This window comes from Carex rostrata, chromosome 11, assembly GCF_964058835.1.
Source record: "Carex rostrata chromosome 11, lpCarRost1.2, whole genome shotgun sequence".
Classification (NCBI taxonomy): domain Eukaryota; kingdom Viridiplantae; phylum Streptophyta; class Magnoliopsida; order Poales; family Cyperaceae; genus Carex; species Carex rostrata.
In genome coordinates this window covers 13354983-13367291 of record NC_135928.1, presented here as the reverse complement: position 1 = coordinate 13367291, position 12309 = coordinate 13354983, and the positions used below count along the sequence as shown (strand labels likewise).

Here is a 12309-nt window from a genome sequence, read left to right as displayed (position 1 = left end):
GTTCATGTCACTTAAAGACACTTCTTCGCCATAATTAATTTCCTTGTACGTTAGACGTCAGTCCAGCTCTCCAACGGTTTATTAATTCTTTTCCTTTTTCATATACACTTTTGGGTTCAATCCCATTTGCATCAATAGTCTTGTCTTGTGCACATAATTAAAGTATTCATGCAAACATCTCTCTCTCTCTCTCTATATATAGCTAGGTTGTTCCCTTCAGAAAAAAAAAATTAAATTAGTTTAGAGGAAAAATTAATATCATTAATATTAGTTTCATTAGAAATTAAATTCAAGAAAATAATATTTATTTATTGCATCCCCTACTTGTACTTGTAGACAACAATAATAATATTTTAATAAGAATATACCCACGTACACACATAGCATGCATGCAGGACAAATATATATAGCGAAACATAAAATTAAGTTTACGTTCAAAAAAAGGACAAACTTATAACCAATAGAAGCACAAATATATATATATATATATATCAAGATGCATGCCTAACAACTTGCCATAAAATCTTTATATTATCTATTTCAAATCCAAACTCTATCACCCCCTTAATCTTCCTCTGTAATGGCATCAAATTAAGCATATGCCAATAATTAATGTTTGTCCTTTAATTATACATTGATCTGTTTCAAATTAAACCATGTCTAAAACATCTCCCAAAATGAATTATAATTAACTTGAAGAAAAACACCATTAACTATAGACTTACAACAAAAACTTGTCAATGATATATATGATTTGCACCATCAAATTAAGTTTCTTATAATTAATTTGCACTCGATTAGTTTCTAAAGAGTAATATATTTATTAATTTCTAACTATATATATATATATGCTTTTGAAGTTGTGCTTACCAAACTCTCTTGGTGAGCATATCACACTCTCGCTTTACTCTCTCTCTCTCTCTATATAGCCACGTACGTACGTACAGAATGAGTTTGAGTTTGGATATAATGAGGATGAGTGAGATTAATTAACAGTAATTCGGACAAAGTTAAGGATGATTTCTTAATCTTATCTAAGGAACTATATATTATATTATATTACATTATTTAGCAAGATTAATTAAAGTGGATAAATTAAATTAAGTTTCCTAGTGCATATATGCCAGCTGGATTTAGTCTTAATTAGTCAGTCAGTCCAAATTAATATAATTCGGTATCAATATATATAATTGTAGATATCGACTGAAATCGATCGAGTTTGTTTTGAAATTTGTGTCACAGTAGTTCAAATACGGTTTCGATTTAGTAATTGCATCTCAGGCCGGTACAATCCATGGGTTAATTTGTACGCCGTGTGGAACGTTCAGCATATATATATATATAGAGTTAGGCTGGGTGCTATGGATAGCATAGTGGCCTCTATGCTACGACTCAATATTTGAGTTTTCAAAATCCAAACGGTCGATCCGAACCGTTCATCTTATTCTCCATATTAATATCTGCTTGGAGACCAAATTTTATATTTTTCTGAATTTTTTTACTATTTATTAAGTATTTTATAAAATTGTTGATCCAACGGTGGCTGCACTTTGAAAATCGCTAATCCAACGGTTTTACTGTTTTGTTAAGCCACCGTTGGATCAGCAATTTTCAAAGTGGCTTAATAAATAGTAAAAAAATCAGAAAAATATAAAATTTGGTCTCCAAGCACATATTAATATGGAGAACAAGATGAACGGTTCAGATCGACTTTTTGAATTTTGAAATTTTAAATTTGGACCGTGTGTATTTTGACCCATATGCTACCGAAAGCACATTAACCTATCTCTCTCTATAGAGGAGGGATCGGATGACACCGTGCATTTTCAAAGTCCAAACCGTTCAACTTGATGGATATGTTAAAATGTGCTTGCAGATCAAATTTTATATTTTTCTGAATTTTTTTACTATTTATTAAGATGGGTACAAAAATTCAACGGTCTGAATATAGCGATTTTGTTAAATACTTAATAAATAGTAAATAAATTCCAAAAAATGTAAAATTTGACCTGCAAGCACATTTTAACATATCCATTATGTTGAATGGTTTGGATCGACTGTTTGGACTTTGAAAACTTTGAAAATGCACGATGTTATTCGATGTCACCAAAATAGGGTGTCATCTGATCCCTTCTCATATATATATATATATAGAGAGAGAGATGGGCTATGGTGCATTGCAATGCATGAACCCTTTTATGCATTGCACTATAAATCATGGATTTAAAGTCCAAACGACCAATCCGAACCGTTTATCTTGTTCTTCATATTAATATGTACTTGGGGACCAAATTTTACATTTTTTTGGAATTTTTTTTACTATTTATTAAGCAATTTTGAAAGTCGCTGATCTGATGGTTCAGAAAATTTTACTGTTTTTTACTGTTCATAGAAAAACAGCAATTTTCAAAAATGCTTAATAAATAGTAAAAAAATTCCAAAAAATGTAAAATATGGTCTCCAGGCACATTTCAATATGGATTAAACATCTAACGGTTCGGATCGGTCGTTTGGACTTTAAATCCATGATTATAGTGCAATGCATAAGGGGGTTCATGCATTGCAATGCACCATAGCCCATCTCTCTCTCTCTCTATATATATATATCTCCATTCTTATATTATGCACGTAGTTGTCCTGATCCGCCAACGATTGAGATTGAAAGATGAATTTTCAAATTGAATATCAACCCTCCAATCACATAATCTGTCTTCTTTTGATTAAATACATCTATTTTATGTGTAGAAGTTTAAATTTAGTTAAAAACATACTCGCCACACAGACTGCTACATAGTTTATCATATTAAAATTGTATAAAATCTTAGCAATTCATTTCCTTATTTCTCTTTACAACTATCTTGTATTCTTGCAATTAAATTATTTCCTTATTTCTCTATTTCTTCCATTTCAATGCCCTGCCATCTATAAAAACTAATTAATCTGTGTATGTCACATTTTGTTAACTCTCACTGAAGATTTTTACAATAATCAATTGCCATTAATATGTGTAGACTAACTTATATAGAAAGTTTTTTAAATACCAAAAAATTAGCTCACATAATGAACAAAGATAGAAAAATGCAATCCAATGTCTTTTATGAAATAATTAATAATACCATAATATATCTAGAGAATAATCATTATAATGAATATAAATTAATATAAAAAAAATTAAGAATAAGAATATCACAAGGTATTCTTTATATGAAGTCATCCAAGGGAGAGTTTTAATATAACAAATTTAATGTGCAATTTGGGTTATAAATTTTCAAATATAAACAAAATATAAATTTTGCTACAAATTGTAGTAGCATTATAGAGAATTTTTTATTTTAAGAAATTATTATTAAATAATATAATAATATAGATTCAGTACGTGAATTTTTTTATGACTTAGAAGGCGCTGAGTGGGTAACTCGGATTTAAATTTTGAAATTAAGTTAGTAGTCTAGGTTCAAAGTTTAAGTCCGAATCACTAATTCGGCTTCAAAGTTTGAATCCGAACTACTAACTTGGATCGAAAGTTTTAATTCAAACCACTAACTCAGAGCCTTCTAGACCATTGAAAATCTAAAGTATTCAATCTATTTTCCTATATTATTTAATAATAATTTTTAAAATTCAAAATTCTCTGGAAATTTTTTTGTGCTATAAAATATTCAAAGTTTACTTTTTCATTTATATTTGAAAATTTATAACCCAAATTGTACATATTGTATTGGAACTCTCTTCTATATAGCTTACTTTTTTTTCATAAAAAAAATATCTTGCAGTAATTTGTTATAAATTTATTTTACTTGTGGTAACATAAGGATTTTTTTTCTATTTTTGTTGACCATGTGAGTCAATTTTTCTATGCTTAGAAATGTTAATGACGGACCAAGTATTTAATTATTGTGAAAACCATCATTGAGAGGTCCAAAACGTGGCCGATCAGGATTGGTTAGTTTTCATAGATAGCAGAAAAAGTCTACACACTGGTGGGTAGAGATTTGATTCATTCATTTCTTCTCTTTCTCTATAGTTTCCACAATGAAAATGGAAACAATCATATATTTCCGTATTTTGTTTAGGGCTATTGTATTTTTGTGAATAGATGAATAGCAGATCTTATGCTGACAAAAGCAATAAATTTTTCTGATTTGAAGAGAAAATGAAGAATATCTAAAACTTTCGTGTAGAAAAATGATATGTAGAGAAATTTCTAATATTAAAATAATTTTCATCAAGAATATATATGTAGAGAAAATCCTCATTTGAATCATTTAATTATATCTTTTTCAAATTTGTTTCTTTACATATTATCTCCTCTAAATCGTTTAATGACCTATCTCGCTTGTGAAGAAAATTAGATATTAAATCGCAATGATATATATTTCAAAAAAAAAAATCATGTTATATTTGATCCGTTTTTTTTTCATTTGTTATTGTAATTTATTATTTGGATTTATGTTTTTTTTTCAATGTCTTTTATTTTCATTTAAATATTTTTTTAATTTTGTGTGAATGTCAAATAAAAAAGTCTTTTCATATTTTATCCAATCTTATAATATGTATCCGTTGCAACGCACAGACACGATACTAGTATATATTATATATGTATACATTTAAAGTAAACATGTAGAAGTGTGTTAATTAAGATAATATTTGAAAGTTATCATTTAATTTTAAGTAGCTTAATTAATTTTCTCCGGATCCGGAGTCGTGCATGACTGATGTGGGAGGTACGTTGGTCAACTTAATTAGATAAGAAATGTTTAGTACCTGCCAGACCTTAATTTGAGGTCGATCGTTTTTACTTGATGCAGCGCACGAACCAGTGTAGCACCGTCGTTTTGATTCTACTATCTGTACGATACCGAAGCAAAAATTGCTTTGTCAATATATATATTTACCCGGATCCTTTGGTTAATTTGGAGATGTGCAAGGGAAGATAATCTGCATGCAGTCTGCCGTGTTCACTAAGACTGGAGATAAAACAGAGATACTTGTAAAGCAAGAGTCACAGAGAAAAGTTACCGGGTTTTGCGCGAACCAAGGACGGCTAAGTGTCTGACACGCGGCCAATTCTCAACCCTTTGATCTCGTAACTACGGTACAAGATTTCCCCCCGTTGATGGAGACCAAAAGGCAATTGTTATTTATTTGTTACACACACACACATATATGATATATATATGCATTCCTTTCTTTAATCATTTTCGCTTCTTTATGTCTCCAGTTTTGAGATTAACTTTACTTTCTTTCTCACCATTTGCGCTCTGTATATATATGTGTGTGTGTACCGTGTACGTGTTTTTAATAGTCTGTACAATATTTGATATATATCTTTGACTTGTTATTTTAATAAGCAAATTATCATTAAAATTGCCAATATATTTTGGTGAATTATATAATTATGATATTATATGGTTTATTAGTGGTAGTGTCGGCATATGTTTTGATACGAACGGAGAATAACTCAGCGACAGTACACCGAGTACTCTCATCGATCACTCTCACCTCCTCGATCATCATTTTGAATTATTCCTCAAATGATGCTGCTTAAACTTTTTTCACTCCCAACAAATTTACAAACTTATCCTTGTTTGTATCCATTCTAAATAAATTACACGTCCATCATGTACTCCTATATACCAAAACTTATGCTTGATCATCAAAACAGTTTTAGCCTTTAAGAAATCATATACTTATTATTTACGTCCCATGTATATATATGTCACTTCCTTTTAATTTTTTATACAATAAAATGTTCAATTAGTTGAGTTATTCTTTACATTCAAATCTACTATGTAGTACAGAGGTAGATACAAGATTTTCATCAGAGAGGGGAGCAAACAAATAGTAATTTGAATTTTAATAACTAATTAGTTATAAATTCATTAACTAATTAATTGGGTACTCAATAAAAAAAATTATTTTAATATGAGCCATAAATTTAACCCAAAGCAAATTAAGTCAGTCCGACCTATAGATATCTCTATTAAAACTCAAAATCCAAAAAAGATCAGTGATTGCCCCTTCTAGTTCCATATAAATCGATCGGTCGGTTTGAGGGGGGCGATGTTAATTTGGAGGTACTGTTCATGAATGATATCAGATGGTAGTAGTTAAGGTTGACTTTACAATTAATATGACAATGCAGATGCACTATGTATGTATGTATGTATGTATGTATGTATTTATTCATTCAAAATAGTACTGTTGTACGTACGTATAAGAACATATATATATATAAGCCATTTTATCTATCTATTAAGAAAATTTTAGTAAGCTGAATCTTATTTATATTATGGTTTCTTTAGTTCAATTTTTCCTTACAAATAAGCATTGCTTGGGTACTTGGCTGAGAAGAGTGATGGAAGTTGAGTGGAGTGGATGTTAATGCAATTTTACCAGTCACTCCTACCAAGTTTTTCTCAAAAAAAAAAAAAAAAAAAAACTATTTGACCAGTGTTGGGAGATTGGGAAAGTTTGAGGGGTAGGTGTAAAAAGAAACCTCATAAATGGAGAGAGAGAGAGAGAGAGAGAGGCAAAGTGCCAAAGTGGCAGAGAGAAAGAGAAAGAGCAGAGCAGAGCAGAGTCCATGGCGGCGTTGCAGTGCTCTCTCTTCTAATTCTGTGTCCTTAATCATCCTCCTTTTCTAAGCTTTTCTGACTATCTTTCTCCGTCCCTTGAGGCCTCTGTCGGTCGCACAAACAATACAATCTTCGTAGAGAGAGAAATTAACAAGTAAACAGTAGTACTGCTGTTACTGTAGAGAGAGAGATGGAGAGAGAGTGAGAAAACAAATCCCAACGCCGCGTCGTGTGGCGCAGACAAACTAACCAGATAAAGAGCATAACCCTCTTTCCTCTTTCTCATCGCTAACACTTCTCTCTCTCTTCCTTCTCTTTGTTTTTTTCCTCACACAAAGGTACGGATCCATCCTATTCCTTTAATTTAATTTAATTTAATCCCCCCTTCCTTCCATTCATTATTCATACTCTCTCTCTCTCTCTCTCTCTCTCTCATATTCAATTCAATTCAATTCAATTCATTCTTATTTAATCCTCCTCCTATAGGCACTCACTTTAGTTAATGGCTTTTAACCCTTCCAATCTCAAGACACTACAATGGCTGGTTTCTCTCTAGGTAGAGGAGGCACCCACCACGGGGACAGCCTTCCTTCTGACAATCCGGTCCCTCCTTACACCCGTGGCTTCGAACTATGGCAACCACACTCCCATCACCACCTCTTCCCCTCTTCTAACCTCCTTAGCTTTTCTCACGAATCACTTGCTGGAGTTCAGCATACCGGAAGCGGCACCGGCAGTGGCACTAGAGGCATGAGAAGCGGAAGCGGAGGAATGAGTTGCCAAGATTGCGGCAACCAGGCCAAAAAAGATTGCTCGCATTCAAGATGCCGAACGTGCTGTAAGAGTAGAGGGTATCATTGTGCAACTCATGTTAAGAGCACGTGGGTCCCGGCTTCGAAGAGACGGGAGAGACAACAGCAACTAGCAGCTGCTGCCGCTCTTCAACAATCTCAACGGCACCACCACCAGAGAACTGGTGGCGTCGGAGTCCTACAAGACGTAGGAGGAGGAGGAGCAGGCGAGAGCTCGAAGAGGCCACGAGAACTGATGTTGCATACTAGTAATTCTCATTTGGTGAATGCTCTTGCCACCACATCAGGTAACATAATCTAATCTCTAGCTCTTCCATTCTTTTCCGACATTTGAAAGGCTAGGGTTTGTTCTTTGTTGATCCCTTTTTACGTTTTCATTTATTCTTAATGAAAAATAAATCTGGAGATATATAATACTTTAAAATTAATTAGGTATCTAGCTGGAGGGATTGATCAGTACATACTAGCTTGCTATAATTAAAATTTTTGGCGTTCTTACTATGGTAACTTTGACAGTATAATCATAGAGTATACGATTAAAAGATAAAAAATTATAACACTTATTAATGAAAAACGAAGCTTTTCTCTTTTCTTCCATCCAAGATCTTTCAAAAGTTTTATGAGATCGATCTCGTATTTTTTTTTTCTTCTATTTTTTCTGTTAAGCTTGGCGGTGCCTTCCTTTCAAACCCTAATTCTTGACATGCCGAGTGCATATGCATAAATATAGTCTCCATTTAGGGAACCAAGCAAAATTGGTTTCTGTTCTCACTACATTTCATTGCATGTATCTATTGCTCCAGCAAAATGGAAACCAGTGTTAAACATCTGAAGTGTATTTGGATTTGAATTAGTGATTAAAATGAGAAAAGAAAGCAAACACAACTTGTAGCCAGCCCTAGCTATATATACTTATTGATTATCTTTTGAATAGAGCGTTTATCATAATCCAGTTGCATACAATTATAATTATAGGAGGCATGGAAGCTTCCATTGCATTTCCAGCAGAAGTGAGTTCACCGGCCGTATTTCGTTGCGTTCGTGTGAGTCCAATAGATGAAGCAGATGATGACGAATTTGCATACCAAGCGGCTGTTTCTATCGGCGGCCATTTATTTAAAGGAATACTCTATGATCATGGCCCTGGAAATTCTGAATTGTCTCCTAGGCCACATCAGCATGCTGAGTCCACGTCATCGGCTGCTGCAGCTGCAATTACAACAACTGCTGCAGCAGTAACTACAGCTGCTGCAGTGACTCAAACCGCATTATTGGATCCATCGTCATTGTACCCAGCACCACTGAGCGCTTTCATGGCTGGTACACAGTTCTTCCCTCAAAACCCAAGACCTTGAAGAGATATGGAAAGCTAGCTAGCGTCGACAAGTAGAAGTTACTAGCTAGAACTAGTTATTCATCCAATATATTTTCTTAACAAAATTAAAAGAGATTCTTTACCAAGTCATTGATGTTAATTATTTAAGAATTAATAGGAGTTAATAGTTTCCTTGTGCTCAATTTATATATTGTCCAGGAAAGATGATTGCTTTATGCATGTCTATGTAGTTCTACTCTCACTTTCTATTGTCATATATATAATGAGAGTTTGCTATGGTCGTGGGTTAGGCATGAAACTTTGAAATTTAGTCATTTCAGTTAGGCTAGCTAGTGAATACTGAATAGTTAGGCACCAAAAAAGTCCTAGCTAAACCCAAGTTCTTTTTCATCTTTATTTAGTTGAATGTTGGATTAATTTCGTCAAATATAATGTCAAATTAATCAATTTCATGTTTATTAATATTGGTGATTAGCTGCATGTATAACATTCTTCCATTTTGGTACTACCTATTTATTTGTGACACTTGCAACCTTTTCCGCAACAGATCGATCTAACTGATGTGTTGGCCATGCATGCAATTAATTCTCTCTCTCTCTCTCGGTGGTTTTGTTGCTAATTAACTTTTTCCAAATAAATATAATTAAGTAGCTAGATACAATACACATATAGTTCTTATTTTATATATCTATGTTATTAGTTTATTACCCTGCAATACTGCATATATATATATATATATATATTGTTTTCTTCTTGGATATATATATAGATCCATGTTAGTCCAATCAATTAATGGATGGAAGCCAGCCCTACAACACCTTAATTTTTCCTATTATATTAATTAGTTTCTCTCTCAATTTTCGTAATGGAGATGTACATAAAAAAATATTGAAGCTTTAATTCTATATATATTTAGTACAAGCTGATGTGTAAGGTCCCTACAAAATATTGAAGCCATTGATTTCAACATATATATGCATTACGGCATAGGTTTTCTCCTTTGACTCAACCTTGATTAGAGTATAAGATAGAGGCTTCAATTTGTGATTAGAAAAATGGAAATAAATAAATTCCGACCTCAAGAGAACTGGACAATTGATGAAGGGAAGCAATATATATCTATGACTGAACTTCTATACCATATCTCACAGCTGGCACCACTGCTAGCTAAGAGAAGCTTTCTATAATGAAGCAAAGCAATCTAGTTAGGCATCTACTCTAATTAATCTAGCCCAGTTTTTATATTCAAAGAACACAAAAAAATAGAGCTTGTTATTTGTCAATTCACCGATCCCAACTTCTTGTTAGTTGTGACCCTATTAAAGCACTGTCAGTGTAATATTGTATCAGCAGAGGTTAATTGCACTCTGAATGTGAATGAAGGGCTAGCTAGAGATTATATATATATATATACTATATTACGAGTTTATATACGACCTAACTTCATTATTAGCTAGTCAGTTTTAAAGGGATGAATTGTCTATCCTTTCAGTGGTAATAAGTGGTTTCTTGTTGTAGCAAACAAATAATATTGGCGGAACAAATTAATTTGGATGCATTAATTATTTCCATAAATTGCTAGGTGAATTGCATCTGTCAGAAACACCGAATTAGGTCAGGCAAGGTGTAAGAGATGGCCAAATGGGGGTGCAAAGTTGCTAACTGCAGTACTCTTGCAACTTAATTATTTGTGGTGTTGAAAACTAGCTAGATATATATATATATATAGATGAAATTAAAACATTCGGCGCCTACAGTTTAAAAAGGTATAAAATAAATTGTCACAATTAAGGATCAGAGATCCCAGTTTAATTAATTATTTGTATAAACTTAATTATATGTGCCTATCGTTCTAAATTTATGATTTGATTCAAAGTGCTTTAATTTAATTACTTTAACCTAATTGCAAAACAATATATGTTACGATGCATATATAGATGGTTTATTAATTCTGGGATGTATCCAGTTTTAATTTGTTCCATGAAATTACAAGAAAAGCTTCACCCTTGTTGTTTGCTCTTTTTTTGAGGAATTTTTTGAAAGGAAATTAAGGCACGTATATATGTATTCCCTCCCTTATTTACGCAAGTTCGATCTCAACCTTATTGAGTTTGAGTAGTACCGTACGTGTACTGCTTGTTTAAAAAAAAATCTTTAGCTATGCGTAGTGGTTTGCTTTTATCTGAACGGGTATGACCCGTTTTACCCGACCTGTACCCGTTACCCGAGGTACCCGTACCCGTGCCCGGGTATAGGCGGGTAAACGGGTACACGGGTACGGGTTTGAGACGGGCCGGACTCAATGATTCGGGAAAAAACCCACCCAACCCGTATCCGTTTTACCCGTACCCGAAACCCGTCTACCCGCACCCGTTTTACCCGTACCCGCACCCATTTACCCGACCTACTTTACCCGTGTACTTTTACCCGTTTACCCATTACCCTTTACCCGTTTACCCGTTTTTTTTAAATTCAAAATTCAAAATTATTTTGCCGCCGAAAAAAATAATATTAAAAACAGAAAAAAAAAACTAAAAAACAGTATTAAAAAAAAAAAAAAAATACCCGTACCCTACCCGCCCTACCCGACTACCCGTACCCGAGGTACCCGTTACCCGGGACAGGCACGGGTTTGAAACGGATAGGGTACACTTTTTTAAAACCCTACCCGACCTACCCGTACTCGCCTACCCAACTACCCGCCCTACCCGTACCCGAGGTACCCGTACCCTACCCGAATTCAATCCACTAGCTATGCGTACGTATACTGTGCCTAATGAAAATGGTAGCCTTGTTTTTTGGGTTTTGAAGAAATGTCATTTCAGCTTCAGAATTTGTAGAGGAGGAAGAACAGCCGTACGTACCCCCCCATTATCGGGTAAAGTGTTTCCAGTCAAAGGTACTTTGGATTCGTATTTCCAGGGAATGAGGGGAAAAAGATAGATAGATATATATATACACACACATACATACATACAAATATAATTAATTAAGCCGAGAATCCGCTGCCCCAATTTGGTATTAATGATTTTTTTTATTTGTTCAAATGATGAAAACAATTGACTGCCTATAAACAAAGAGATTTAATGCGACTTTGAATTAAAAACGTGCTTAATAATTTCCAGACGGATACTCTCCCAATACGTCTACTAAGTTTAAATCATATCGTCCAAATTCATAATTAATTTATTTAAAATTAAACCACGCCATATCATATATATGCTTTACAATCCATCAGATTCCATTGGACCGACTCCTAATTTTGAATTAAAGGAAGGTATTTTGAGTAAGTACTTGAAATCTGTGCAGCATTTGCATTAACATTATATTATTTGAATTAGTGGTGAGTCCGCTATTATAACATCATTAATTTCAGCCTAGCTATCACACCAATTTTAAAACCTATCAAATCGACTTCAAATGGTAAATCCAAACTGTTAAACCGATCTACTTTATATTAGTTGTGCGTTTACACTAAAAATTTATAATTTTTCAAACTTATTTATTATCAAATCAAGCAATCAAATATGAGAGATTTTAAGTTAATTTTAATACAGTAAATCGGTATGGACAATTTGGATTA

The 12309-nt window shown here is 33.3% G+C and overlaps 1 protein-coding gene across 1 annotated transcript; it reads left to right on the top strand.

Annotated features, from left to right (window-relative positions):
* Positions 1-6825: 6825 nt before the first annotated feature.
* On the top strand, positions 6826-9055 carry LOC144562133 (protein SHORT INTERNODES 1-like). Its single transcript, XM_078311290.1, has 3 exons — positions 6826-6916; positions 7065-7677; positions 8366-9055. The coding sequence occupies exons 2-3, from the start codon at positions 7116-7118 to the stop codon at positions 8743-8745; spliced, it is 942 nt and encodes a 313-aa protein (XP_078167416.1). The 5' UTR covers positions 6826-6916; positions 7065-7115; the 3' UTR covers positions 8746-9055.
* The last annotated feature ends 3254 nt before the right edge of the window (positions 9056-12309 follow it).

Bases quoted from the DNA above. Each gene is read 5' to 3' on its own strand.
- LOC144562133 (XM_078311290.1), top strand. From the start codon at position 7,116: ATGGCTGGTTTCTCTCTAGGTAGAGGAGGCACCCACCACGGGGACAGC. The intron at 7,678-8,365 runs GTAACATAATCT...TTATAATTATAG, and splicing joins TGCTCTTGCCACCACATCAG to GAGGCATGGAAGCTTCCATT.